Source organism: Galleria mellonella, unplaced genomic scaffold (assembly GCF_026898425.1).
Source record: "Galleria mellonella isolate WM207_F2 unplaced genomic scaffold, CSIRO_AGI_GalMel_v1 utg121, whole genome shotgun sequence".
NCBI classification, from domain to species: domain Eukaryota; kingdom Metazoa; phylum Arthropoda; class Insecta; order Lepidoptera; family Pyralidae; genus Galleria; species Galleria mellonella.
This window is the reverse complement of record NW_026441983.1, coordinates 2,558,520-2,584,313: the sequence shown is the minus strand read 5'-3', so window position 1 is coordinate 2,584,313 and position 25,794 is coordinate 2,558,520. Positions and strand designations below refer to the sequence as shown.

The 25,794-nt window shown below is 35.8% G+C and overlaps 3 protein-coding genes and 1 pseudogene across 3 annotated transcripts; 3 read left to right on the top strand and 1 right to left on the bottom strand.

Moving 5' to 3' along the window:
- Nucleotides 1-2,172: 2,172 nt before the first annotated feature.
- On the top strand, nucleotides 2,173-2,612 carry LOC113510158 (40S ribosomal protein S17-like; annotated as a pseudogene).
- Nucleotides 2,613-3,752: 1,140 nt separating this feature from the next.
- On the bottom strand, nucleotides 3,753-7,366 carry LOC113510136 (tetratricopeptide repeat protein 1-like). The gene is made up of 4 exons (XM_026893565.3): nucleotides 6,998-7,366; nucleotides 6,299-6,523; nucleotides 4,836-4,992; nucleotides 3,753-4,066 (listed from the first exon to the last, which is right to left on the bottom strand). The coding sequence occupies exons 1-4, from the start codon at nucleotides 7,173-7,175 to the stop codon at nucleotides 3,787-3,789; spliced, it is 840 nt and encodes a 279-aa protein (XP_026749366.1). The 5' UTR covers nucleotides 7,176-7,366; the 3' UTR covers nucleotides 3,753-3,786.
- A 479-nt stretch (nucleotides 7,367-7,845) lies between these two features.
- LOC113510150 (adrenodoxin) lies at nucleotides 7,846-22,711 on the top strand. The gene is made up of 3 exons (XM_026893593.3): nucleotides 7,846-8,129; nucleotides 16,908-17,087; nucleotides 19,989-22,711. Exons 1-3 carry the CDS (start codon nucleotides 7,975-7,977, stop codon nucleotides 20,143-20,145), a joined length of 492 nt encoding a protein of 163 aa, XP_026749394.1. The 5' UTR covers nucleotides 7,846-7,974; the 3' UTR covers nucleotides 20,146-22,711.
- A 307-nt stretch (nucleotides 22,712-23,018) lies between these two features.
- LOC128201596 (uncharacterized) lies at nucleotides 23,019-25,125 on the top strand. Its single transcript, XM_052899039.1, has 2 exons — nucleotides 23,019-23,323; nucleotides 23,929-25,125. The coding sequence occupies exons 1-2, from the start codon at nucleotides 23,167-23,169 to the stop codon at nucleotides 24,513-24,515; spliced, it is 744 nt and encodes a 247-aa protein (XP_052754999.1). The 5' UTR covers nucleotides 23,019-23,166; the 3' UTR covers nucleotides 24,516-25,125.
- Nucleotides 25,126-25,794: the final 669 nt, after the last annotated feature.

The following is a 25,794-nucleotide window of genomic DNA, read 5'->3' as shown; positions in this document are numbered from 1 at the left end:
TGAATCCCAGGTGTATTCATCACGATGGGCTAACTGACCTGTCTTTTCATCCTCACCTATCACCCCTCACTGGTTTAGGTCGAGCTCCACGCAGTTCCCCCTGGAAACGACAATGGTTAATTCTTGTTCAATTGGTCACTATAGGACTAACTGACCTGCCTTCATCCTCACCTGTCACCATTCACTGGTACCACTCCGTATAACAGTAGCGCAAGCAGGGTTACCATTCCATTATCATCCATTAAAAAAATGCATACCTAACCGATATCTATATGGGGGAAAGGGATTGTTAGTAATGGAGACTGAGAATCCCATTGCTAGCAATATACCCAACCAGGCCGACCTCCTCGCCGTTCCCCCTGGAAACTATCATGGTTAATTCCTGACGAATTCATCATGATGGGCTAACTGGCCTGTTTTCATTCTCATCTATCACCCTTCACTGGTGCTCCGCCAGCGTATCCTGTTAGCGCGGGTAGAGTTACTTTACCATTTTCACCCATCAAAAAAAAACCGATGTCTGTATATTGTATTTCACTGGACATTGATGATGAAAAAAAATTAATCACCCATTTCGATATCGCCTATATTAGTCGGATATCTATTTTCGAATATGTTAAAAATCTGTTATCCAAAAAAAAATATTGGATTTTTCCAATATTATTTTGTTCGATATTAGTTACCAGTATATTTTTTTTATACAACTTAGAATGGCAAACAAACTGACGGCCCACCTGATGGAAAGTGGTAACCGTCGCCTATAGACATGAGCAGTACTATGGACATAACAGAGTATACTGCTTCGCCCATGATATCCCCCATGCGTTGCCATATATATGCTGTAACTAAAATATATAGATATTACTATATATTAGCCACGCTTACTCACGACTACAATCCCTGATGGAGTAGTCAGAATCTTTGGTCGAGTGGTCCCATAGTGGAAATCGTAATCTCGATATGTTCACATAACAGAAATATTATAAATATGAAAATGGGTGTATATTACCTTTTATTATATACCTTTTATTAAAAATAAATAATAGCCATTATATTTATTATCTTCTTATATATAAAATTCTCGTGTCACGGTGTTTGTTACCAAACTCCTCCTAAACGGCTTTACCGATTTTTATGAAATTTTCTGTGCATATCGGGTAGGTCTGAGAATCGGCCAACATCTATTTTTCATACCCCGCAATGATAACGGTGACCCTCCCCAAAAATTTTTTTTTTGTATTTTGACAAATTTTTCCATTTTTATTTTATTATGATTTAGCATTGAAAAATACATACGACCTCAAATTTTCACCGTTTTACGATCAACTCCTGTTTTTTAATCGCGATTTTTATATTCCGCAATAGGGTTGCAAGATGGCAATCGAATATAATAATTGTAGTAGGATAAATTTTCATGTATAATTCTCGAAATAACGTATATGGTAAAACAACGTTTGCCGAGTCAGCTAGTAATATATAAAAATATGACTGCGTAGTACCGCCATAGAACAGGCCACCTCTTCCTTTCCAATGGGTGTCGTAAGAAACGACTAAGAAAAGGCGGAGAACGAGCAGCAGCGTCCCTCTTAAAACATCTCTAAAGCCTAACTGCGGTTGCCAATCCGCCTTTTTTTTATACAACTTAGAATGGCAAACAAGCTGACGGCCCACCTGATGGAAAGTAGTAACCGTTGCCTATAGACATGAGCAGTACCATGGACATAACAGAGTATACTGTTTCCCCCATAATACCCCCAATGCGTTGCCATTCCTGAGGACTCAGGTGTTAATCCTCTGTACCCAGTAAATTCACGCCATATCCCAACCTTTCAAACCGAAATACAGCCATGCAAACACAACTGCTTCACGGTTGAAACACGAATGGGACAGAGGTACCCAAGCAATCGACTTCTGTACTGCTTGCCAAGCAACTATTGACAAAACTCCCCAAGGAGGAGACTTACGTTCAGCCGTAGACAGATGATGATACCATAATATCTAAAATAATTTAAAAGTCTCGAAGGATATCTCCGGCAATCCAATGCGGAAATGCTGCAAGTGTCATGGGGACCCTTGGGCCGGGCACGGATCATGAATGGGACTGATCCTTATTTTTTTTTTTTGTAATTCTAAGAAGTATATTAATTTTATATATAAAAGTCTAAACTATTACTTTCTCATCTGTCAGACGGTGTCATCTATTTCAATCATGGGTCGTGTCAGGACTAAGACCGTGAAGAAAGCGGCCAAAATTATCATTGAGAAATACTACACACGGTTAACCTTGGATTTCGACACGAATAAGAGAATATGCGAAGAAATTGCTATAATACCCACTAAACCCTTGCGCAACAAAATTGCAGGGTTTGCAACTCACTTGATGAGGCGCCTTCGACACTCGCAGTTTCGAGGCATGTCCATAAAGTTGCAAGAAGACGGGCGTGAGAGACGTGACAATTACGTTCCAGAAGTTTCTGCCACGAACATGACATTATCGAGGTAGATCCCGATACCAAGGATATGTTAAAAGTCCTTGATTTCAATAATAAAAGGTTTTGCAGCTTACACAGTTGGCCACTCAAAGTGGTTATGGGGGCGGCAGACGTAATTAAGTATAATAAATAATTACTTACCTTTAAGATGTAAAAAAAAGCTATAAAAAATCTTTTCACATATTATTATTCACATACTTGTCAAAATTACAAAAAATATGTGACATATTTGTTGACGTAATAAGGTAAAACAATACTTCTAAATTCAAACGCGGATGTAACTGTTACTTTTTTGCTATAAAACCTACATGTATATTCACTTTTGAGTGCTGTGTAGTACCAGCATAGATTAGGCCACTCCTTGCTTTCCCATAAGTGTCTTAAGAGGCGACTATGGGAACTTAAGGTCAAGAGATTGGCAGCGTCGTCCTCTCACACCACCCCGCCAATATATAAAGAGCTAAAACATCTAAATTCTCAGGAATGGCAACGCATGGAGCCTATTCGTAGGCATATTTACATAGGGACAGGAGGGCCGTGCCCACACTAGAATGCAAACAAAGCTTTGCAAAGATATGTTTTAGAGCAAACATGCACTAGTTTTACGTTTGGCTCCATCACGTAATCGGCCACCGCTTCCTTTTCCGTGGGAGTCGTAAAAATCGACTAAGGGAACTTAAAGCTCGAGGAATGGGCATCAACTCTTAAAACATAAAAGCCTAACTTTTTTTTATACAATTTAGAATGGCAAACAAGCTGACGGTCCACCTGATGAAAAGTGATAACCGTCGCCTATAGACATGAGCAGTACCATGGACATAACAGAGTATACTGTTACGCCCATGATACCCACCATGCGTTGCCATTCCTGAGGACTCAAATGTTATTCCTCTGTACCCAGTAAATTCACGCCATATCCCACCCTTCAAACCGAAACACAGCCATGCAAACACAACTGCTATACGGTTGAAACACGAATGGGACAGAGGTACCTAAGCAAACTAACTATGGTTGCCAATCTACCTGCCAATCGTGGCAACTACCCCCTTATGGAGAGGCCAATATTCAGCTATGGACAAAAAATAGCTCATGTGATGAGAATGACTACATTGACGATACCTTGGACTCCATAATGCATCATGTAATTTCTACCATATTGCCCTTGCTGCCCATCTGATGCAAAGTGGTAACCGTCGCCTACAGTTGCCTCGTTTGCTATTCTAAGTTGGATGAAAAATATATAAATAAAACAAAGGTACGAATAATTTTATAAATATATTATTATATACATAATTTATTGCTTAAAATTAATTTTATATCCTTTGGTTTCAGGATCTTGTTCCATTTGGAAATTTTCTGTCGACAAACCGAACGGTTTCAAAAGCATATTGCCTAGGTCTTTTAATTTCCCTAGCATTTCTGTTTTTAGTTTTTCATTCTTCTCCTCTATGAGCGGCGGGAGGCGTACAGTCGCTTTCAATGCTTCTTTGTGTCCTGGATCTAATTCTAGAATCTTCTTGTAATCCGCTAGACTTTCGTCCAATTTATCTGTCGCTTCGTAGGACTGTGCTCGTCTGAAAATTTAACGTTAAAGCATTGTGTTACTTTAGGCCAGGAGTAGGCAACCTCTTGGCAAACCAGGGCCACTTAGTGGCAAAGAGAAATAAATATAATTTTGGTAAACGATCTCTAAATATGTGATAATGGGGGGAAAAGGGGTTGTTAGCAATGGAGTTTGACAGCCCCATTGCTAGCAATATGCCTTATTAGGTCGACCTCCACGTGGTTCCTCCTGGAAACCATCGTGAACAATTTTTGTTGAATTAGTCACGATGGGCTAACTGACCTGCTTCATCCTCACCTATCATCCTTCACTGGTGCCCCGCCGGTGTATACCGATAGCGCGGGTGGGGTTACTGTTCCATTATCATCCATTAAAAAAACTGACCTGCTCTTTAAGGGGGAAAGGGTTGTTGGTAATGAGGTCAAATAGCCCCATTACTAGCAATATACCCTGTCAGATCGACCTCTACGTGGTTCCCCCTGGAAACCGTCGTGGCTAATTCTAGTAGAATTCGTCAGGATGGGCTAACTGACCTGCTTTCATCCTCATCAGTCATCTATCACTAGTGTCCCGCCAGTGTATACCGATAGCGCGGACGGGGTTACCACACCACATTAACGGGTGATTATTAAAAAAAAACACCTGCTCTTTCATTTTCACTCATCACCCTCACTGGTACCCCGCAAGGGTTCCATTCAATTATCATCCATTAAAAAAAGTACGATATGGTGTTAAACAATCAAGCTTGGTGAGATGTTTCTAACAAATAAAATCATTACCTAATATACGCTTTTACATATTTTTCGTCCAATTCTATAGCCTTTGTACAGTCTTTGATAGCTTTACTGTACTTTTCAAGTTTCATCTTGGCGGCGCTCCTGTTGCAGTACAGGACCGCGCGTAGCTGTGACCACTGCAGTGGACAGATTTTCAAACCTGTTAAAGACAAAGATCATTTTAGTAACATAATTACTAGATGGAGACTTTGTAAGTCGATTGCTTAAGTACCTCTGTCCCATTCGTGTTTCAACCGTGAAGCAGTTGTGTTTGCATGTCTATGTTTCGAATATCATATCGGTATCATGGGCGAAACAGTATAGTTTGTTATGTCCATGGTACTTACTGCTCATGTATATAGGCGACGGTTACCACTTTCTATCAGGTGGGCCGTCAGCTTGTTTACCATTCTAAGTTGTATAAAAAAATAAAAATTAAACTAGCATTTACCAATGACTTCGGCCACATAACCGAGATATGTTTACTGACCAGGATAAATGTCATCATCCCATATAGTATATGTATACCAAAATTTCATCGTGATTGGTTAACTTTTAATAAATTCACTTTCACAGGGTTGAAGAGATTGTTGGTAATGGGGAAGTTATCCTTGAGTAACTCTATCCCACTTTACCTTTTTTATGAATAAAAATGGAATTGTAAGCCTGCTGGCGCTATCAATATACACTGGTGGAGCATATAAAACACCTGATTATCGAGGTGATGGGTGAAAAGGAAATCAAGTCTTTTACATCACATATAAACCTACCAACATTGATTTTACATTGACTATTCATCTTATTTTACTTAGAAATTTATAAATACATTTTTGCCATAAAAATCCAAATCTTCAGTGACAGTTCAATAAGATTTATTGCATAGTTAATGTTTCCCATCTGTTAGAATATAAAAACAAGTACACTCAAATTTTCTGCTCCCTCCCATTCCATTCAACCTGTCAGCGAACGCGACGAATTAGAGCTACCCAAAATGACATTCCAGAAAAAACAAACATCATCGATGGCTGGCGGCCGTTTCGCGCGTTCACAACAAAATAATCATAATTAAGGTGCTTCAGTTTGGTATTCATACAAAATTGTGGCTAAAAGTGAACCTAGGACGATCAACAACCTATACACTTATAGGCAGCTCCAGGCAAACTACAACAAGAATATTCCGTAAGTCCTTACCTTTCTACATCTTGTCTGTACTTGTTCACTTGTGCAGGTATTTTACAGCAGTAATAAAGCCCTATTTTAAGTTTCTACAGTCCACTTAAATCTTTTTTCATACCACCTTCACTATCAGAGAACTTATTAAATAACCAGTGGGAAACTTTAAAAATGATAAAATTGTTTTTGGATTTTTTTTTTTAATTATATTGCTCTAATTGTTAACTCAATTTATGAATGGTCTTAATGCAAGTTGGACTTACACCCCATATTTTTATTAAAGTGGGACATACCTTCAGTGTATTTGTCTATGCTTCGCTCGTACTCTGCCACTTTGAATGCATTATTGCCTGCCACCTTCAACTCTTCGGCGACCAGTCTCCGTTCCTCCTTCTGGTCATCAGTCAGGTCCACTTCGGCATCCTTGAGTGACACTTCGTCTATTGAATCCGAGTCACTCTCATTGCTTTTGTCTCTGTCTTCGTAATCATCATCAAAGTCTGTGTCTTTGGGAATGTCTGAAATTCAAAATTAAGGGAATTACATTGCATATCTAGTCTCTATAGATATTGCAATACATGTAGGGTACCATAAGCATCAGTGGGTTCTATTATTTTCTTTTTATGGGTGCAGATGGAATGGTAACCTCGCCTGCACTATCAGTTTAGACTGGCAAGGTACCAATGAAAAATATAGATGAAGATGAAAACAGATAGAATGAAAATAGATATGATGAATTCCACAAGGATTAAACATGGTAGTTTTTAAAGGGAACTGCGTGAAGGTCGTCCTGATAATATATATTTCTAGCAATGGGGATGTTAGATCCCATTACTAACAATCCTTTTGCCCCTATAACCAATATTAAAAATTAGTTTATTGCAATTAATTTAAAATACTACAGGTGTAGTGCTTCTTTAAAAGCACTATTTATCGCAGTATAAAAGGGCGAGGCCATTGTTCACAATGTACAAATAAAAACAAAATTTTACCTTCAATTTTCTGTGTATGCGTCGTGGGCGGAGCAAATTCTTCTATACTAGAACCTGGGTTTATCACATTCTCTTCTTTCGGCTCCTCTGTGCTTAAACTAAACTCCAAATCCTTTGTTAAGTCCTCTACAATTTGTTCATTTGAAATTTGGCTAGTACTTTTTAACCTATCAGACATTGTTGGAATAGATTGCTCCCCTTTGGACAGAAAAAAAACGCAAAATTACAATATGACTGAATTAATCAACTGTCTTTAATCTATGTTTATTTGATATTTTAAAAAATAATTGTAATTCTATTAAAATAAAACGAACAATGATTAAGATTTTTCTATGATATTTTTGAAATATCAATAATGTCAACTTTAACAATGACAGCCAGCGACAGCTATTTGTCATTTCGTTCAGAACCAGATTCGAGAATGTTCTATTACTGAATAATAATTATGTACCAGAAATTTTTTATGTCAATCATATACACAAGTATTGTTGATAAGAACTTCTAATTGATATTAAAGTAAAAAGTAAAATTTATAAAATAAACATATACGAAATAATAATTAAAAAGATGATAATCACTGAAACTACTGATTACCGAACGTGCATTTAATACATTTTCATATTACGCAGAAAAGAATTAGCAATTGACTAAAAATGTAATAAATTTTAAATTGTTTAATTAATAACAATTTTAATACACTAAATTATTAAACTAAGAAGTATTATTTTAAAGTATATATTATATGTTATATAATGCTTTATAAACTACCTGATATAATATAATTCACATACTTACTCATGTAAAACGGAACAAAACACAAATTAACCTAAAATTGCTTCCAAATAATTTAAGGTCAAGTTTATTTCTTATTCGTTCTTTGATATCACAATATTTGCGTACGTAATCATATATACGTATATAGTGGACAAATTATTAATAATTGTATTAACGGTAGTAATTCAAGTTTTAATCACAAAATGAATATAGCAAGAATATCTTACAGAACTTTACTGAAAACATTCAATAGTCCTAAAAGTTATATTAACAAATACAACTATTTAGGCACTAGTTTTAGTAACCACGGTAGTGCTGTTCCTTTGTCCACGACCAAATTGAGGTTAAAAGATGAAAAGTAAGTAGCTCTTATAATTTGAAATTCGAATTTTAATAATAAAAAAAACATTAAATCTTAGAGACTACCAGAGGGGACTTTGTACAGAAGTTGTCTCGGGGAAAGCGCGGGAAACGTTTAAAAAAGCGGGAGTGTTTTTTGATCTTCTTTAAATTAATTTTATATTTAATTATATAAGGATTAGTCTTTTTTATATATTGTGTATTAGATTGTATATTTAATTGTATATTTTGTAGTAATAGTGTTTGTTGCTGTAAATATTGGTAAGTAAATTACCTATATTAACATTATGGATCCACCTATAGACCCTGGGGGGACAACCCCCCAGGTGTCTGCAAATATAACTATTCCATTCAATAATAGTTTTGATATATTGGGTGAATCTAGTATGGACACAGATGGTTCTAGCGTTGCAAGTTCTAAACGTAAGCGAGTACGTGGTGAACGTCGCATTTGCAAACATTGCAATAAAAAACGAAGGAGGCACACCAAGGGTCTTGAATCTAAAATTAAAGATAGTGATTGTCAATGTATTGAAGATGAGAATCAAACTCAAGTATCAATACCAGTTGTAAACAATACCGAGTCTGTTAAACCTGCTTCTCCACCCAGTACTTTAAGCAGAACTTTGTACAATGCCGAGGATATAGCACCTTATGTCGTTCATGTACAAAAAAATGAAACACATCCTAATGATAACACTACATTACATCCTATTGCATTTGGTCGCTTTTTACACACTAATAAGATAAATAATATAGTGAATGGTAGCCTCAAAAGAATAGGAAGAAACCGTTTATCGCTTTCTTTCTCAAATTTTGAAAATGCAAATGCATTTTTAAATAATAGTAACTTAGAGACACATAATTTTAAGGCATTTATACCTTCTTTCCATGTAACCCGTATGGGAATTGTGAGGGGTATTCCTAAAGATTGGACAGAAGAGGAAGTAATCCAAAATATATCAGTACCGATAGGTTGTGGGAAAATTCTAAAAACCAGAAGAATAAAGAAAAAGACAATTAATGAAGGACAACCAAGTTTTATTAATACTGAAACCATTGTTATTACTTTTGATGGACAAATATTGCCAAAAAGAGTATTTATGTTTTACACATCATTAACTGTAGATTTGTACATTTACCCTACTATCCAATGCTATAACTGCTGTAGGTTCGGACATGTCAAGATGCAGTGTCGTTCAAATCCTCGGTGTTATAAATGCAGGCAAAATCATACAGGTGATAAATGTGAAGTAGATGAGGAAAATGTTTCTTGTATCTTGTGTAATGGTTCTCATTCAGCAATTAGTAAAAAATGTCCTGAATATGCACGTCAGAAAGCCATTAAAGAAACAATGGCCCATAGTTGTGTTTCTTATGCTGAAGCATCAAAATTTCATCCTCCAACTTCTAAACTATATTCAGATGTATTAACATCATCATCTCCTTCCAATAAATCTCATTTTCAATCTTCTTTCCTTAAAGAGAAATCATCATTACCACATATACAATCATCATATAAAAAAACAGTTACACTTAAACCACGCTCTCCTCAAAAAATACAACAAGGATATGATCGTTCTGCCCATGAAGCCATAGTTAAGGAATATAATATTCCTGCTCCCTCTAATGGTTGTGCATTATCATCAAATAATATTGACAATAATCAATCCATCATTGATATTATTCTCATGCTTATTAAAGTGTTATCGCAATCGAAAATGATACAAACAACTTTACCACCGTCCAACGATGCCATGTACAATGTATTTTCTCAATTATTAACTTCTCACAATGGATTACAAAGTCCAAATAATTCAGTGGAACTGTCGTAGCATAACAAATAAGAAATCAGACTTATTTTATTTGATTAATAAATATAATCCTTTTATAATAGCTCTACAAGAGACTTGGTTAAAGCCAGGATATCCTTTTAGGATTTCAGGCTTTACAAGTCTCCGTGATGATAGAGCTGACGGATATGGCGGTGTTGCCATATTGGTCAAAAACTCCCTTCTTTTTTCTTCTTTTTCGCTTCCTGTATATAGCGGCATTAATGCAGCTGCTATAATTATAAATGGTATCTGTTTTGTTACTTTATATATTCCTGATCCTACATGCCAAATATATTCACAACTAGAACAATTATTTTCAATTTTACCTAAACCTTTTCTCGTAATGGGCGATTTTAATGCTCAGCACCAATCGTGGGGCAGTTCTACTTCTAATTTTTATGGTGGAAAACTCCTGACGATAATTGACACTTACAACTTATGTATTATTAACTCAGATGTACCGACACGTAGAACTGCACCGAATGAAGGGTTTAGTGCTCCTGATATTTCAATATGTTCTTCTGATTTAGCTTCTTCACTGTCGTGGTATCCTCATTCCTCTACCTTCGGAAGCGATCACTTTCCCCTCATTCTTTCTTTTCCAATTTCCATTCCCTCAAGTCGAAAGAGTGGTCCTCGACTTAAATATAATTTATCAAATGTAGACTGGAATATTTACAAATAATATTTAGATAATAAAATATCGGAGTTACCTATTGTTTACCATGGAAATGAACATCATTGTTGTAATAACTTGATAATTAATATGAAGGAGGTTGCTGATTTATTATTTCCTGTTAAAAATAGTGCTTCAGGGAAAATTCCCTCCCCACCTTGGTGGGACAAAGATTGTACGGAAGCAATTAAAAATCGTAAAGAGGCTGAAAAAAATTATAATAATTACATGACATCAGAAAATTTTGAAATTTACACCGCAGTTTCACGTTCTACTCGAAAACTACTGAAAAAAAAAGAAGTTGGAAGGTTGGAGAAGATTTTGTTCTTCTATCTGTCCAGAAGTTAATTCATCAGTCGTTTGGAATAATATTAAAAGATTCAGATCTGCCTTTAGTGATCATACATCACGTTCTGCACTCGATTTAACTTTAGCGAATAAATTTTTAGATCGCCTTGCTCCTAGTTATGTGCCGGAATGCCTTTACAATATTTCTCTATCCGTCTCTGACGAATTATCCGAACTTGAGTCTCCTTTTACTCTTGTAGAACTTAAAGGTGTTCTAGCTTGTATTAAAGACTCTGCACCGGGAGAAGACGGTATACCGTATTCCTTTTTTAAAAATGCTAGCGATGCGACATTAATTTACTTTTTAAATATAATTAATTCCATAATTATTTCGGGAAATATACCTACTTCATGGAAGTCTCAGATTATTATACCATTTCTAAAGCCTCATAAACCACCTTCTGAACCATCTTCATACCGTCCTGTTGCACTTTCCTCTGTCTTACTAAAGCTAGCTGAACATTTAGTGAAGAACCGTCTAGAATGGTTTTTAGAAAGTAATAACTTACTATCCCCGAACCAGTTTGGTTTTAGGAAAGGTAAGAGCACCTTAGATAATGTGAGCATTCTTATTTCAGATATTCATATAGCTTTCTCACAAAATTTGTCAATCCTCTCAGCCTTTTTAGATATAAATTCTGCCTATGATAATGTAATAATTTCTATTTTAAAAACTAAATTACAAGCTTTAAATGTACCGGTAATGCTTTCTAATTTCATTATTAATATTTTATCACAAAGAACAATACATATGGATCTAGATGAAGATACCAAATTATCTAGAACAGTATGGAAAGGCCTTCCACAAGGATCTGTTCTCAGTCCAATTTTATTCAACATATACACATACGATCTAGAATCATTCCTTGATAAATCCGTAAAAATTTTACAATATGCTGATGATCTCTTATTATATTTTATTGCGAAGTCCATAGAATCTGCTTCTGCCAAATTATCTGATTCATTAGATTTGTTAAAAACGTGGTTAGATGCAAATGGTCTTAATCTTTCTGTAACCAAGAGTAGTGTAGTTTTGTTTTCAAGAATGAGATCACCGCAACAAATTAAGGTGCTTTATGATAACTCATACATTCCTATAAAGACTGAAATTAAATTTTTAGGTATCGTGCTAGATAATAAATTAACAGGTCTGTCCCACTGTAATTATATTTCCACGAAATGTGAGCGTAACCTTAACATTCTTAGGTGCCTTGCTGGAGTTTGGTGGGGAGCACATCCCGTTTCACTAAAACTTGCTTATAATGGTCTTATAAGGAGTGTCATTGATTATGGAACTTTTTTGTTAGCTCCAGGAAGTTCATTTGCTTTTAAGAAATTGGATTTAATTCAATCAAAGGCCTTGAGGATTATCTCTGGAGCAATGAAATCAAGTCCAATCAATGCTTTACAGCTCGAAGTCGGTGATCCACCTTTGGTTTTAAGAAGGCAATATTTATCTGATCGCTTCTTTTTTCGTTGTTTACAATTATCTGATCATCCGCTTATTCAAAAGTTATCTCAACTACATATCTTTATTTCGTCTTCATCTTATTGGAAATATAAAAAACCTCCATGTTTAATACAAAGTTATGAAAAATATAAATCCATAGAATCTCCCACTTTTACATCGTCCTGTTTTCCCATTTATAAATGCTCATATCAATCTTTAGTTTTATCTCCTAATATTAAATATGATTTTGGGTTATCAAAAAATGATTCAGAATTGAATGCCAAATTTATGTTTATAACTGACATTGAATGGAATGAATGGCACTACATCTTTACTGATGCATCAAAACCAGACAATAGCGGTTGTGTAGGTGTGGGTGTGTTTCATTCACAATTTAATATCGTTCAAAAAATTAAACTTCCACCGGAATCTTCAGTTTTTACCGGGGAATGCTATGGTATTTTAAAAGCTGTAGAATATATACTTTTAATGAAATTACATAAGGCAATAGTTTTCACTGACTCTATGAGCTCTTTGCAAGCTCTAGCCAAATATCCGTTTAAATCAAAACCAGTTTATCCCATTATTTGTGACATAAGACAAAGTCTTTATCTTTGCATGTTGAGAGGGTATTCCGTTTCTTTTGCCTGGTTACCAGGACACAGTGGTATTAGCGGCAATGACAAAGCTGACCTTATTGCAAGAGAGGCTGTAACTTGTGGTGATATGTATCCGTATCATAATTACTGTAGTGACCTAGCTTGTCTCCCAAAAATATATTTAAGGTATGCCTGGAAGGAATATTGGGAAAAAACAAGTACAATAAAAGGAAGATTTTATCGCCTTATACAACCCGATATTCCTTTCAAACCATGGTTTTGTAAATTAAAGCTTGGAAAGACCGCAACAACTATTATAACTCGTATGCGTCTAGGTCACGTATGCACACCTTCTCATTTATATAAGCTTGGTATTGTACAAAGTTCGTCGTGTAATTGCGGTGCTGAAGTGGCGGACTTGAATCATATATTCTTCTCATGTTCTAAATTTGACCACACCTCCCTTTTTAATCATCTCCGATCCATCCGTGTTCCATTCCCAACTTCTATTCTTACTCTACTTTCTTCCAATGATCCTATTATCTATAAAATACTATCTTCATATATATATGATAACAATATTAAGATTTAGTTATATTACATGAATACATTTATAGTTGCATTAATTATAATTGCGTCTCCTATATATTTATAAGTATATTCTCATATGTACAAGTATATCCTTCATATCCTATAAATATCCTAGACCTAATCCTTATCCTTTTTAAATTCGTTTGTGTTAGGTATTTTTATTACTATTATCGTTTCCCCGTTTTGTTCTTGGCAAAATACCCTAATATCGGGGTGAACGCCACAAAAGAAGAAAAAAAAAAAAAAAAAAAAAAAAAAGTTGTCTCGGTCAACGGGGATCCTTTTTTTTGACGGATAGTAATGGAATTCCCTTTCTGTCCTATCGGTATACGCTGGCAGGGCACCAGTGAGGGATGATTGGTGAGAATGAAAAGGCAGGTCAGTTAGTCCATTCTGACGAATTCAACAATAAATTAATCACGATGGTTGCCATGGGAGACCACGTCATGGGAGGTCAACCTCATAGGGTATATAGCTAGCAATGGGACTGATAGTCCGCATTACAAACAAACCCTTCCCCCCATGGATATCTTTAGCTCTTTTTGAGTCCTGTTCCACTTGTATTTCTGACATCAAGCATCTGTGCTGACATGGTTGTATTTTAGTTTGAAGATAGGGAAATGACAGTGCTATTAAAAAAAAATTATGATGAGGTCTATCAGGCCCATTGCTAGCAATTTTTTTTAAATTATAATGCTACTCCCCTTGCAGCATGCATAAGAGTAATGTTCATCGTTTCTATCTAAAAATAATCTACTTTTTACTAAAATAAATTAATTTAATTTAATTGTATAATAAAACTCCACATCCATCTGCCTGATCACCCATGATCACTATGTCAATTTTATATTTCTTTTCTTTTATATTATTACCCGCCCATTATGTACTTTTTATTAAAACAAATTGTGATTTGTTAATCTTTGTTGAGTGCCCACAATACAAGTTTGCTTAGTGTGGGGCCTATCGTATCTTGTGTTTGTAACTTTGTGTTTTTGTCAAATAATAAATTTCTGCAATATGCCCTAATGAGAAAGAGATGGGCAGATGACATAATAAAGACAGCAGGAAAAAACTGGACAAGAATTGCTATAGATAAGGAGAAGTAGAAAAAGATGCAGGAGGCTTTTAGCCTTGGGGACCACTGAAGTGGATAAAAAGCTATAATAAATAATAATAATAATAATGCCCTAATAGGTCGACCTCCACGTGGTTCCTCCTGGAAACCATTGTGAACAATTCTTATTAAATTCATCACGATGGGCTAACTGACCTGTGTCATCCTCACCTATCACCCTTTACTGGTGTCCCGTCAGTGTGTACCGATAGTGCGGGTGGGGTAACCATTCCATTATTACCCAATAAAAAAAAAAAATTTCTATTGCATCATTATTTTAACTTTACACTGCTGTCATCTATTTGATTTTTTATCAATAATCAATAATGATAAATGAATGATAACAGATTCTTTTATTAGTTACATGATTCATGGCAACTAACAAACAATGATAGCTTATTCTATGACAGTTTTTAGATAATCAAGAGTGTTTTCCATAAAAAAACTGTCTTTAAACTAAACTACTGTATTGATTTTTAATAAAATTTCTACAAGACCTCGTGAGAGAATGTGAGAAAAACTGTGTTCTCCGCGCTTAGCCTCTCATTTGGGCCGTTGTGCGTTTCTACAAGACTTATATTTAATAAAATTTCTATAAGATGCTGTGTGTACCCCGGCATAGAAATGGCCACCTCTTCCTTTTCCGTGGGTATCGTAAGAGGCGACTAAGGGAGGGCAAGGAATGGGTAGCAGCATCCCATTTAAAACATCTCTAAAAGCCTAACTGCGGTTCCCAACCTGCTTGACGTGGCAACTACAGACAAAACTGTCCCTATGGGGGAGGCCAGTTACGTCCAGTTAACAGCTGAAATAATAAAAAAAAATCTATAAGTTTATACTTTTAGGTAAAAAAGATTTTATTTTTTAAATCATTTTACAACTGTCAGAGTTATGAGGTAACGAAAATAAAAAAAAAACACAATAGAAAGGAGAACCTCCATCTTTTTGAAGTTCCATTTTTTTTTCTTGCGACTTCATTCCTGTGATTGGTTTATTTTTTTAATAATAATATGTGTGGAAAATCATATCAACAGCCTACTCTTCGAACTAAGTTGAGATAAAGCACTATGACAGATGGACAGACAAAAGAGACATACGAGAGTCCCTTTGTAACTTTTCAACCGAATTGAAAAAGAAAGAGGTTTTAACTTTGGTTGTGTTTTTTTATGTTTATTACCTCCGGTTGTTTTTTTTTATGTTTATTACCTCCGGTTGTGTTTTTTTTATGTTTATTACCTCCGGTTGTGTTTTTTTTTATGTTTATTACCTCCGGTTGTGTTTTTTTTATGTTTATTACCTCCGGTTGTGTTTTTTTTTATGTTTATTACCTCCGGTTGTGTTTTTTTATGTTTATTACCTCCGGTTGTTTTTTTTATGTTTATTACCTCCGGTTGTGTTTTTTTTTTATGTTTATTACCTCCGGTTGTGTTTTTTTTTATGTTTATTACCTCCGGTTGTGTTTTTTTATGTTTATTACCTCTGGTTGTGTTTTTTTTTTTTATGTTTATTACCTCATAACTCCGTCAGTTGTGAACCGATATGGAAAATTCTTTTTTATCTGAAATGATATACTTACAGATAGGTCCTATACAATTTTTTTATCAAAATCGCCTCAATATTAAAGTTTTTAGATAAAAGTAACTGGTTTTTTCACAATGGAAGTAAATTTTTTGTTTGTGGCACACAATCTTTAATTATTATTTTTTTTTTTTACGTAAACTCAGCGTTAGCTGGTATATACGCTACTTTGCGTATACTGCACTTACAAGCCGAGACAAAATAAGTGCAGTGTGTGAGTTTTGTGCGTGTGCGCGCCCATGCGTACATGTGCACGTGCATGCTCACGCACCTATGGCTATGTGTATGCAACTATTACATTTTATGTCTCTGTGCTATTATGAAATGTTTCGTTTTCATTTATTTGCAGGAATTTTTGAACAATTCTGCAAGTATTCTATATTACAGCTTTTTGTAGTGTTTTACTCAGGTCTATTTCTTTCAGACTATGGTGTATATGTTTGGGTATAACACCTGTGGTTGAGAGGACAATGGGTATCACTTAAACTTTTTCTTGTTTCCAAAGTCTTGTTATTTCGTCCTTCATTATTATTATTATTATTATGAAATCCTAAAACTAAGCTAATAATTAATTATACTTTTCAGGGTTAAATTAACATTCATATTACATGATGGGAAACGTTTGGAAACAGAGGCGAATGTTGGAGACACCCTCCTAGACGTGGTAGTGAACAACGACCTGAACATAGAGGGGTACGGAGCGTGTGAAGGCACCCTCACCTGTTCCACCTGCCACGTTATACTGAAGAAGAAAGATTATGACAAGTATGTGGTTTGATGGCTTCTCACCAAATAATCCTAATCAAAGGGATTGTTAGTAATGGGGTCTAGCTTCCCCATTACTAGCAATACACCCTATCAGGTCAACCTTTGCTAGCAATATACCCAACCAGGTCGACCTCCTCGCGGTTCTCCCTGGAAACTATCATGGTAATTCCTGATGAATTCATCATGATGGGCTAACTGGCCTGTTTTCATTCTCATCTATCACCCTTCACTGGTGCTCCGCCAGCGTATTCCGATAGCGCAGGCGGGGTTACCACACCATTTTTACCCAGCAAAAAAAAATACACCCTGTCAGATCGACTTACTCGCAGCCCCCCTGGAAACCATCCTGCTGAATTCCAGGTGTATTAATCACAATGGGCCAACTGACCTGCCTTTTCATTCTCACCTATCATCCCTTACTGGTGCCAATGTAATACCGTTAGCGCAAGCAGGGTTACCGTTCCATTATCATCCATTAAAAAAACTAATGCCCTATTTCTAATAAACAATTAACGTCAGTTTTACGAGATAAAAGTTATAAATATTTCATTATATGCAAAGAAAATAACGTTTCAGATAACGGGCGTTATGTAAAATACGATAAACACCGCTTCTAATAATAGAAACGAATGCATTTAGTTTAAGATTTTGTTTTCCAAGACTTTTTATTTTACTGAAATAGGTGCTGTGACATGGACGTTAGACATGATTTTAGTTTCTTTTTATACAACTTAGAATGGCAAACGAGCTGACGTCCCACCTGATGGAAAGTGGTAACCGTCGCCTATAGACATGAGCAGTACCATGGACATAACAGAGTATACTGTTTCGCCCATGATACCCCCCATGCATTGCCGAAACACAGCTAAGCAAACACAACTGCTTCACGGTTGAAACACGAATAGGACAGAGGTGCTCAAGCAATCGACTTTGTACAAAGTCTCCCTCTGGTAAAATTTTTGCCCGTATTGATCATAAGACCTACCTGTTGAGATGCAGCATTGAGGTCGTTGAGCTCTAATTAATTGATAACAATTATTTGTTTATTACTTTTTAATTGCGTGTCTCGTTAGAGCTGAGACACGTGTCGCAAAATAAGCGTGTACAAAACGACAATCGAATATTGATGTCTAATATGGTTCTTGAACTTTGCTAGTAATAATGATGGTCAATCTTCGAGTGTTTGCAGTCACACACATACTAATGGTAGCGGAATTAAACAAAATGTGGTCCCGGCGTAGAATGGTCCACCCCTTCCTTTCCCGTATGTGTCGTAAGAGGCGACTAAGGTAGGGCAAGAGATGGGCAGCAGTGTCTCTCTTAACCCTTTTAGTGCCATTGATTTTTACTAATATCTACTTAAAAGTGCCAAAGAAATCTTTGTCGTGTTGATGTCATTTGCCCTTGTCTCTAAAAAAACTGTATCTCCTCCAAAAATTATCCGATTTTAATATTTTTTGTTACAGCAAGCTAAACAGCGACTGATTCCACGAGCGCCATGACGCTCGTGGCACTTTTAGTTGCAATGCGCACGAGCGTGATCGCGCTCGTCGGCACTCAAAGGGTTTTTTATACGGGTGAATATGGTATGGCAACCCCGCCTGCGCTAACGGCATACGCTGGCGGAGCACCAGTGAAGGGTGATAGATGAGAATGAAAACAGGCCAGTTAGTCCATCATGATGAATTCATCAGGAATTAACCATGATAGTTTCCAGGGGAAACCGCGAGGAGGTCGACCTGGTTGGATATATTGCTAGCAATGGGATTCTCAGTCTCCATTACTAACAATCCCTTTCCCCCCGCACTCAAAGGGTTAAAACATCTCTAAAAGCATAAGTGATGTTGCCAACAGGCCTGCCAAGCGTGGTACTTGTTGACAAAACTCCTTTAATGGGGAAGGCTTATGTCCAACAGTGGACAGTTTTAACTATGTATTAATTTTGTTTGCCTCTAGACCGCCCATTGTTGCCTCTTTTTGTCTTGTTTTTATTTAAGTCTTCATTTTGTCTGTGTACATATTGATAATCTGTTTCATTCTTTATGGGGAACGATAAAGAGTTGTCATTCGAATAACCAGTTATGGTTTTTATATATAATCCGCTAGATGGTGATGCACCAGTGGGGGATGATAGGTGAGAATGAAAAGGCGGGTCAGTTAGCCCATCGTGGTGAATACACATGGAATTCAGCACGATGGTCTCCACTAGAGACCACGAGGAATGCTAGCAATAGGACTGATACTCCGCATTACTAACAATCCCCTCCCCCCCTAGTCCTGTCCTACTAGGATGTCTACCTCTCTCGCTCCCATTGCCTAAAAGGCACATATGTATCCATTTGTCCTATATTTATCATATGACAATAATGTAATAAATAGGGAGGAAAGGGATTGTTAATAATAGGGTCTAACTGACACATTGCGGGGGGAAAGGATTGTGAATGGGGAGGTTAGTCCCCATCTATCAATATACCTTATCAGGTCGACCTCCACGCGGATCCTCCTGGAGACCATCATGACTAATTTATCGTTGAATTCGTCACGATGGGCTAACTGACCTGCCTTTTCATCCTCACCAATCACCCCTCACTGGTGCCCCGCTAGTGTATACCGATAACGCAGGCGGGGTTACCATTTCATTATCATTCATCAAAGAAAAACTGACCCATTGCTAGCAATACACCCTATCAGATCGACCTCCATGTGGGTTCCATCTGGAAACCATCGTGGTTAATTCTAGTGGAATTCATCACGATGGCCTGACTGACCTGCTTTCATCCTCGCCTATCACTTCTCACTGGTGCCCCACTAGCGTATACCGTTAGCGCAGGCGGGGTTACCATCCCATTATCACCCATTAAAAAGAAAAAAAATGTAATAAATATATATTTTTTATAGATTACCAGAGGAAGCATGCGAAGAGGAGCGCGACATGCTCGACCTGGCATACGGCCTGACGGACACCTCGCGGCTGGGGTGCCAAATCACCCTCACCAAAGACATGGACGGGCTGGAGGTGACTGTACCGGAAACAATCAATGACGCGCGCAGTTGATGACGTGAATTAACTAATTGGTAGTTAATTGTAATTTTATGGTACCCATTAAATAGAAACGGATTAATATTGGATCACAGGCTTAAAGCTAACTCGTTAGCGACATGTAAATGAATCTATTTAAGAATATAGAAAAAAATTTGGACAGACATTTCGAGAAACGCAAAAAATTTTACGACAAACTACGCAATTTGTTATTACACTCAATATTTTATATACTACTAGCTGACCCCGTAAACGTTGTTTTACCACTTATTGCGAACTATAAAAGTCGCGATTAAAACACAGGGGTTGATCGTGAAACGATGAAAATTTCAAGTTGTATGTATTTTTCAATGCTGAAGTATAATAAATATAAAATTAAAAAATTTGTCCTAAAATTAAAAAAAAAATATTTTGGGGCGGGTCACCCTTATCACTTACGGGTATGAAAAATAGATGTTGGCCGATTCTCAGACCTACCCGATATGCACACAAAATTTCATAAATATCGGTAAAGCCGTTTCGGAGGAGTTTGGTAACAGACACCGTGACACGAGAATTTTATATATAAGAAATACATATCTGTCACGCCTGTCTCCCATTGCGGTAGACAGAAACAATGGAACGCCGAATGCTTCGATTCAAACAGACTTATTTCACTTCCTCCACATTCATCAATCTTTACACGCTCGCCGGTTACGGGTACATTTAATTTGGCCCGTCGTCAGCATGTCGCCTTTTTGGTCGATTTACGTCCGTCTATAGCGGCCCCTACCGACATCTCCATTCATTCGTGCTCGATAAGTCTCTTTCGTAATTCTTCTTTCATCCATCCTCCTCCAAATAGACGATATACTATAGGACATATTAGGGCAGAAATTTCGTGAAATAAAAATTTTAGAAATGCAAAAAAATGGGTGACAATCTACGCGTCATATTAGTGTAGAGAGCTCAACGTCTCCTTTCATATTTTAAATACACTGATATCATTTTAACATCATATCAGCCATTCTCTGTCCACTGTTGATAGTAAATAAAAAAAAAAAAAACTAAAAACAAGTCTTCCTAACATGTCGATTCATTTCTCAAAATTTTATTGTTCTCTTTTCATACAAATCTAACAAAAAACTTCTATTTGTTTTTCTTTTGTCAAACTTGATTTTTATTCAAATTCTAACCAATTTTTATGTCAACCTTATGATTGATCAACCTTAAAGGTCAACCAATTGGATTAATGAGGTCATTTGTAATAATTTATAACTGATCTATATAGTTATATCAATTCCTTATTCCATTCCTGTTTTCAGTATTGAAGCTCTCTACTGAATGAGTGAATGTCTTAAATGCGTTTGCGCGATCATTAGAACCAAGCATACTCATTGACCTTGAAGGTGAAAAGGTCAACTAATCAAAAAGTTAAAATGTCAACCAAATTAAAAGGTCTATGAATTAAAAATTTAAAAGGTCAATCAATTAAAGTCTGTCAAGTTACTCTTAGTGCAGCTGTGCATCGCTTCCTTGTTAAATTTTTAAAAGTTAAGTAATTTTTGTATAATTGTTTTATTATAGTGATAGGTATATTAAATTTGAATTAAATAATATTATTATATTTAAATTTGTTGACCCCATATTTATGTGATTTATTTAAGTTTAATTTTTATTTCTACGCTTTTTATTATACCATAATTTATTGGATCCTGGTGTTATACCATATGTATGGCAGCATATTATTTTTTTTTTTTTTTTTATATATATAAACTAATATGTATATTTTAAAGCAAATTTTAACCTTAAGTTTCGTAAGTACACATTATATCTTAATATAAGAACAACCGGATTGACTTACGTGCATTTTGGTCACGTGGTCAGAGCCGCTCATGACTGAAGGTCCCGGATGGTTCAGAAACTAATCGAACTATTTCGACTAACTTATTTAAGTTGGTTGTTAACTATGTTTGTGTTATTGTTGCATAAAAATGTAATGTTTTTTTTTTTTTTATAGTAAACTTTTTCATAATAATTTTCATTTGTGATTTTAATAAAGCGAGAATCTTTTTAACGGAATGTTCATAGTTCGAGATTTTTCTTTTCTGTGTTGCGTTACAGGTTACACTTTAGACAAATTTTAAACTCGGTGTTTGTTACAATGATTTTGTAAAACACCAACTCTCATTACAAATTTTAAAATTTGTAAGTAATATTGTAATAAACGTTTTAAACTAGTTTTTAATTAAATTTAAATTTAATTATATTTGACATATATTTGTGCTAATTTTAATTTATATTATGTACCTATTCTTGTTAGGTATTACATGTTTATATGTATAATGGTATTGTAACTTCCTCTGCGCTATCGGTATACGCTAACAGGGCATCAGTGAGGGATGATCCTCACCTATCTTCTCTCACTGGTGCCCCGTCAGCGTGTACCGTTAGCGCAGGCGGTGTTACCATTATCATCCATACAAAAAGGCACAGAATTTATATTTAAAATAATATTGAATTGGTATTCATTGTATGGGGTCTAATTTTCATTTTATTGTACATTTAAAGAAATTTTATTAAAAAGTATATTTACAGTCAATTTTTTTATTTTAATCTATTTACCATAGCTTTTACTCGCGACTTCGTCCACGTCACTGGGATAAAAGTAACCTATGTCCTTCTTTAACCCATATATTATGTGTATACCAGAGGGAGACTGTACAAAGGTCGATTGCTTGGGTACCTCTGTCCCATTCATGTTTCAACCGTGAAGCAGTTGTGTTTGCATGGCTGTGTTTCGGTTTGAAGGGTGGGATATGGCGTGAATTTACTGGGTACAGAGGAATAACACCTGAGTCCTCAGGAATGGCAACGTATGGGAGGTATCATGGGCGAAACAGTATACTCTGTTACGTCCACGGTACTGCACATGTCTATAGGCGACGGTTACCACTTTCAATCAGGTGGGCCGTCAGCCTGTTTGCCATTCTAAGTTGTATAAACAAAAAAATTACGACGGATCTGTTCTCTCGACGTGTTATCAAAATAATCAACATGCAATTTTCTGCCACGACTAATACGATTTTCGTTTATTTTCCAATTATTGATGAAACCAATGTAAATGTATCCAACAGTTGTGATGTATTGTACGGCATAAGCTACGATAACATGAACATTGAAACACTACTATGGGTTTTTACTAGTCTATCACGTGAGTTATGTTTTTTTTTTATTTTTGATGGTTGAAAATAGTATGGCAACCCCGCCTGCGCTAACGTGATACGCTGGCGGAGCACCAGTGAAGGGTGATAGATGAGAATGAAAACAGGCCAGTTAGCCCATCATGATGAATTCAACAAGAATTATCCACGATGATTTCCACGGGTACCGCGTGGAGGTCGACCTGATAGGATATCTTTTATGAGAGATAACTTATTTATCTTTTTTAATGTGATTTTTTAATGCATGAAAATGAATGCATTAGTTCTGTGAGAAACGCCAGAGGGAGATAATAGGCGAGAAGGTAGTTAGGCCAGTTGGCTTATTTTGACGAATTCACTAGGAATTAACGACGATAAATTCCAGGAGGGCCCGTGTGTAGGTCGACCTGACAAGGTGTATTAGTAATATAACGATAAATATGTAAATACACGACTTCATACTCACATATCATCCTTCAATGATAGATATACCACCAGCATAATGAATGCGTGAGAAAGAACAAAAATCCGGACATTGCGGTCTCGCACGATCTTATGCACACAGTAGCGATACCATGTCTACCGATATATATTAAATGAAGTCTTTTTATTACAGCGATCATTGTCAATGCTAAACAGAGTATCCTACCGCACGCCATAAGAGAACTTCGAGCGCCAACATTTATTAAACATATAAATAAAGTAACTCCACTGAAGATGCGTAGCGGCAGTCATAAATACGCAATTTACGAAAACATGCTGCTGAGGAAAGCGGCCCCAATGCTCCCACCGAAGAAACATTTAATAATCGCTGTGTTGCCATATGAAAATTTATTCGACGAAAATGGTAGATTATTCCTTGAGAAATCAAAAAGTAAATACGATTCAAACTCGAAATATACACCATTTTCTAAAGTATCCGATGACGATCTCGTACCTGTTAAGAAAATAAAAGAAAAACGAAAGAAACGTAAGAAAATTGAGCAAATATTAATAGACATGTTACACAAAAAAGATAAAATGTATGGTAGAAACAAATTGAAGTTAAAATCTGATAAGTTATTGACTGATTTAGAAAAAGTATTGCCAGATATGAAAATGTATAAAAATGGTCAATATTTAATAATGAAATTATTACAAACTAGCGACCCGCCCCGGCTTCGCACGGGTGCAATGCCGCATCGCTATGTTCCTGCATTTTAAATCTGTAATATCTTCTGAAATATTCATTTAAATTGCACGCTGTAAAGGACCATATTGATCTATATTAAATGGACAATGCATTTAAGATACTTATTTGGATAAAAATTAATGCTGTATTACTTAAAATCACTTCGTAAATAAGCCATTTTTTCCCGTAAAATGTAAAGGATAAAAAATGGTTATTGTGTGTTATCCTTAAGAGATAGACATATACTATCGCGGACTTTTTTGTTGACCTTTTTAAGGTGTACAATACTGTAGTACATTATTTTGATTTATCTCGTGGGGTTCAGCCAGCGTTTGCAATGTAAGTGCAGAAATGTGTTTATTAACGACGTCACATTAGAAACCTCTAAATTTATCAGTGTTTCTCTACAATATTATGCATCTATTATACATATAAACCTTCCTCTTGGATCACTCTATCTATTAAAGCGCTTTAAAATCCGTTGTGTAGTTTTAAAGATTTAAGCATACATAGGCACGGGCAGACAGCGACAGCGACTTTGTTTTATATTATGTACCTAGTGATAATGAAAGACAAAAATAGCAATGATATTTAAATTGATAAATGACAATTTGTTTGACGAAAATGGAATGATTACAATTAAGAACCCAAAATATGAACAAGGCATATTAAAGTGTAACCTCAACTATTAAAAATAAAACAGTATCCAGTGAAAAAGGGATTGGTTTTAAAAAAATCTGATTCTATTATTAAAACAATAGATATAGAGAAACTTCGACATTAAATAGACGGTTTGAACATAAAAAAGGCGGGAACACAAAGTCAAGAAAGTACACCAAAAACTGTTTTTGAATTCTCCGAATTAGTCGCTTGATATTATAGAGAATACAAGAGATATAGTAATAATATATTAAGAAGTAACAGACAGCTCTTACGACTTTTATATATACAGTGGATTTCATTTATTACGACCTTGGTTGTAATGACAATTTGCCTATAGCGACGTTAAATCTAAGCCCCTTGAATTTAAAGCATACTTTAGTACAAAATTCATGTGGCTATAGCGACTTTGGATGTAACGCCTATGTATGGTATAGAATATGGTAGGTCACGGTAATGGCAAGAAAACGAAGACTTTAACAATTGGATTTTATTTTCGATTTTATTTTCGTTAAAAGGCGGAAATCATTTCAAAATTGAAAAACGGTGAAAACAATGCTGATTTGTGCGAAGAAAAAACTATACATGTGTACGTGTCTGTATCTCTTTACCTTTGCCTGTAACGACTTCCAGATATAACGACGAAAATAG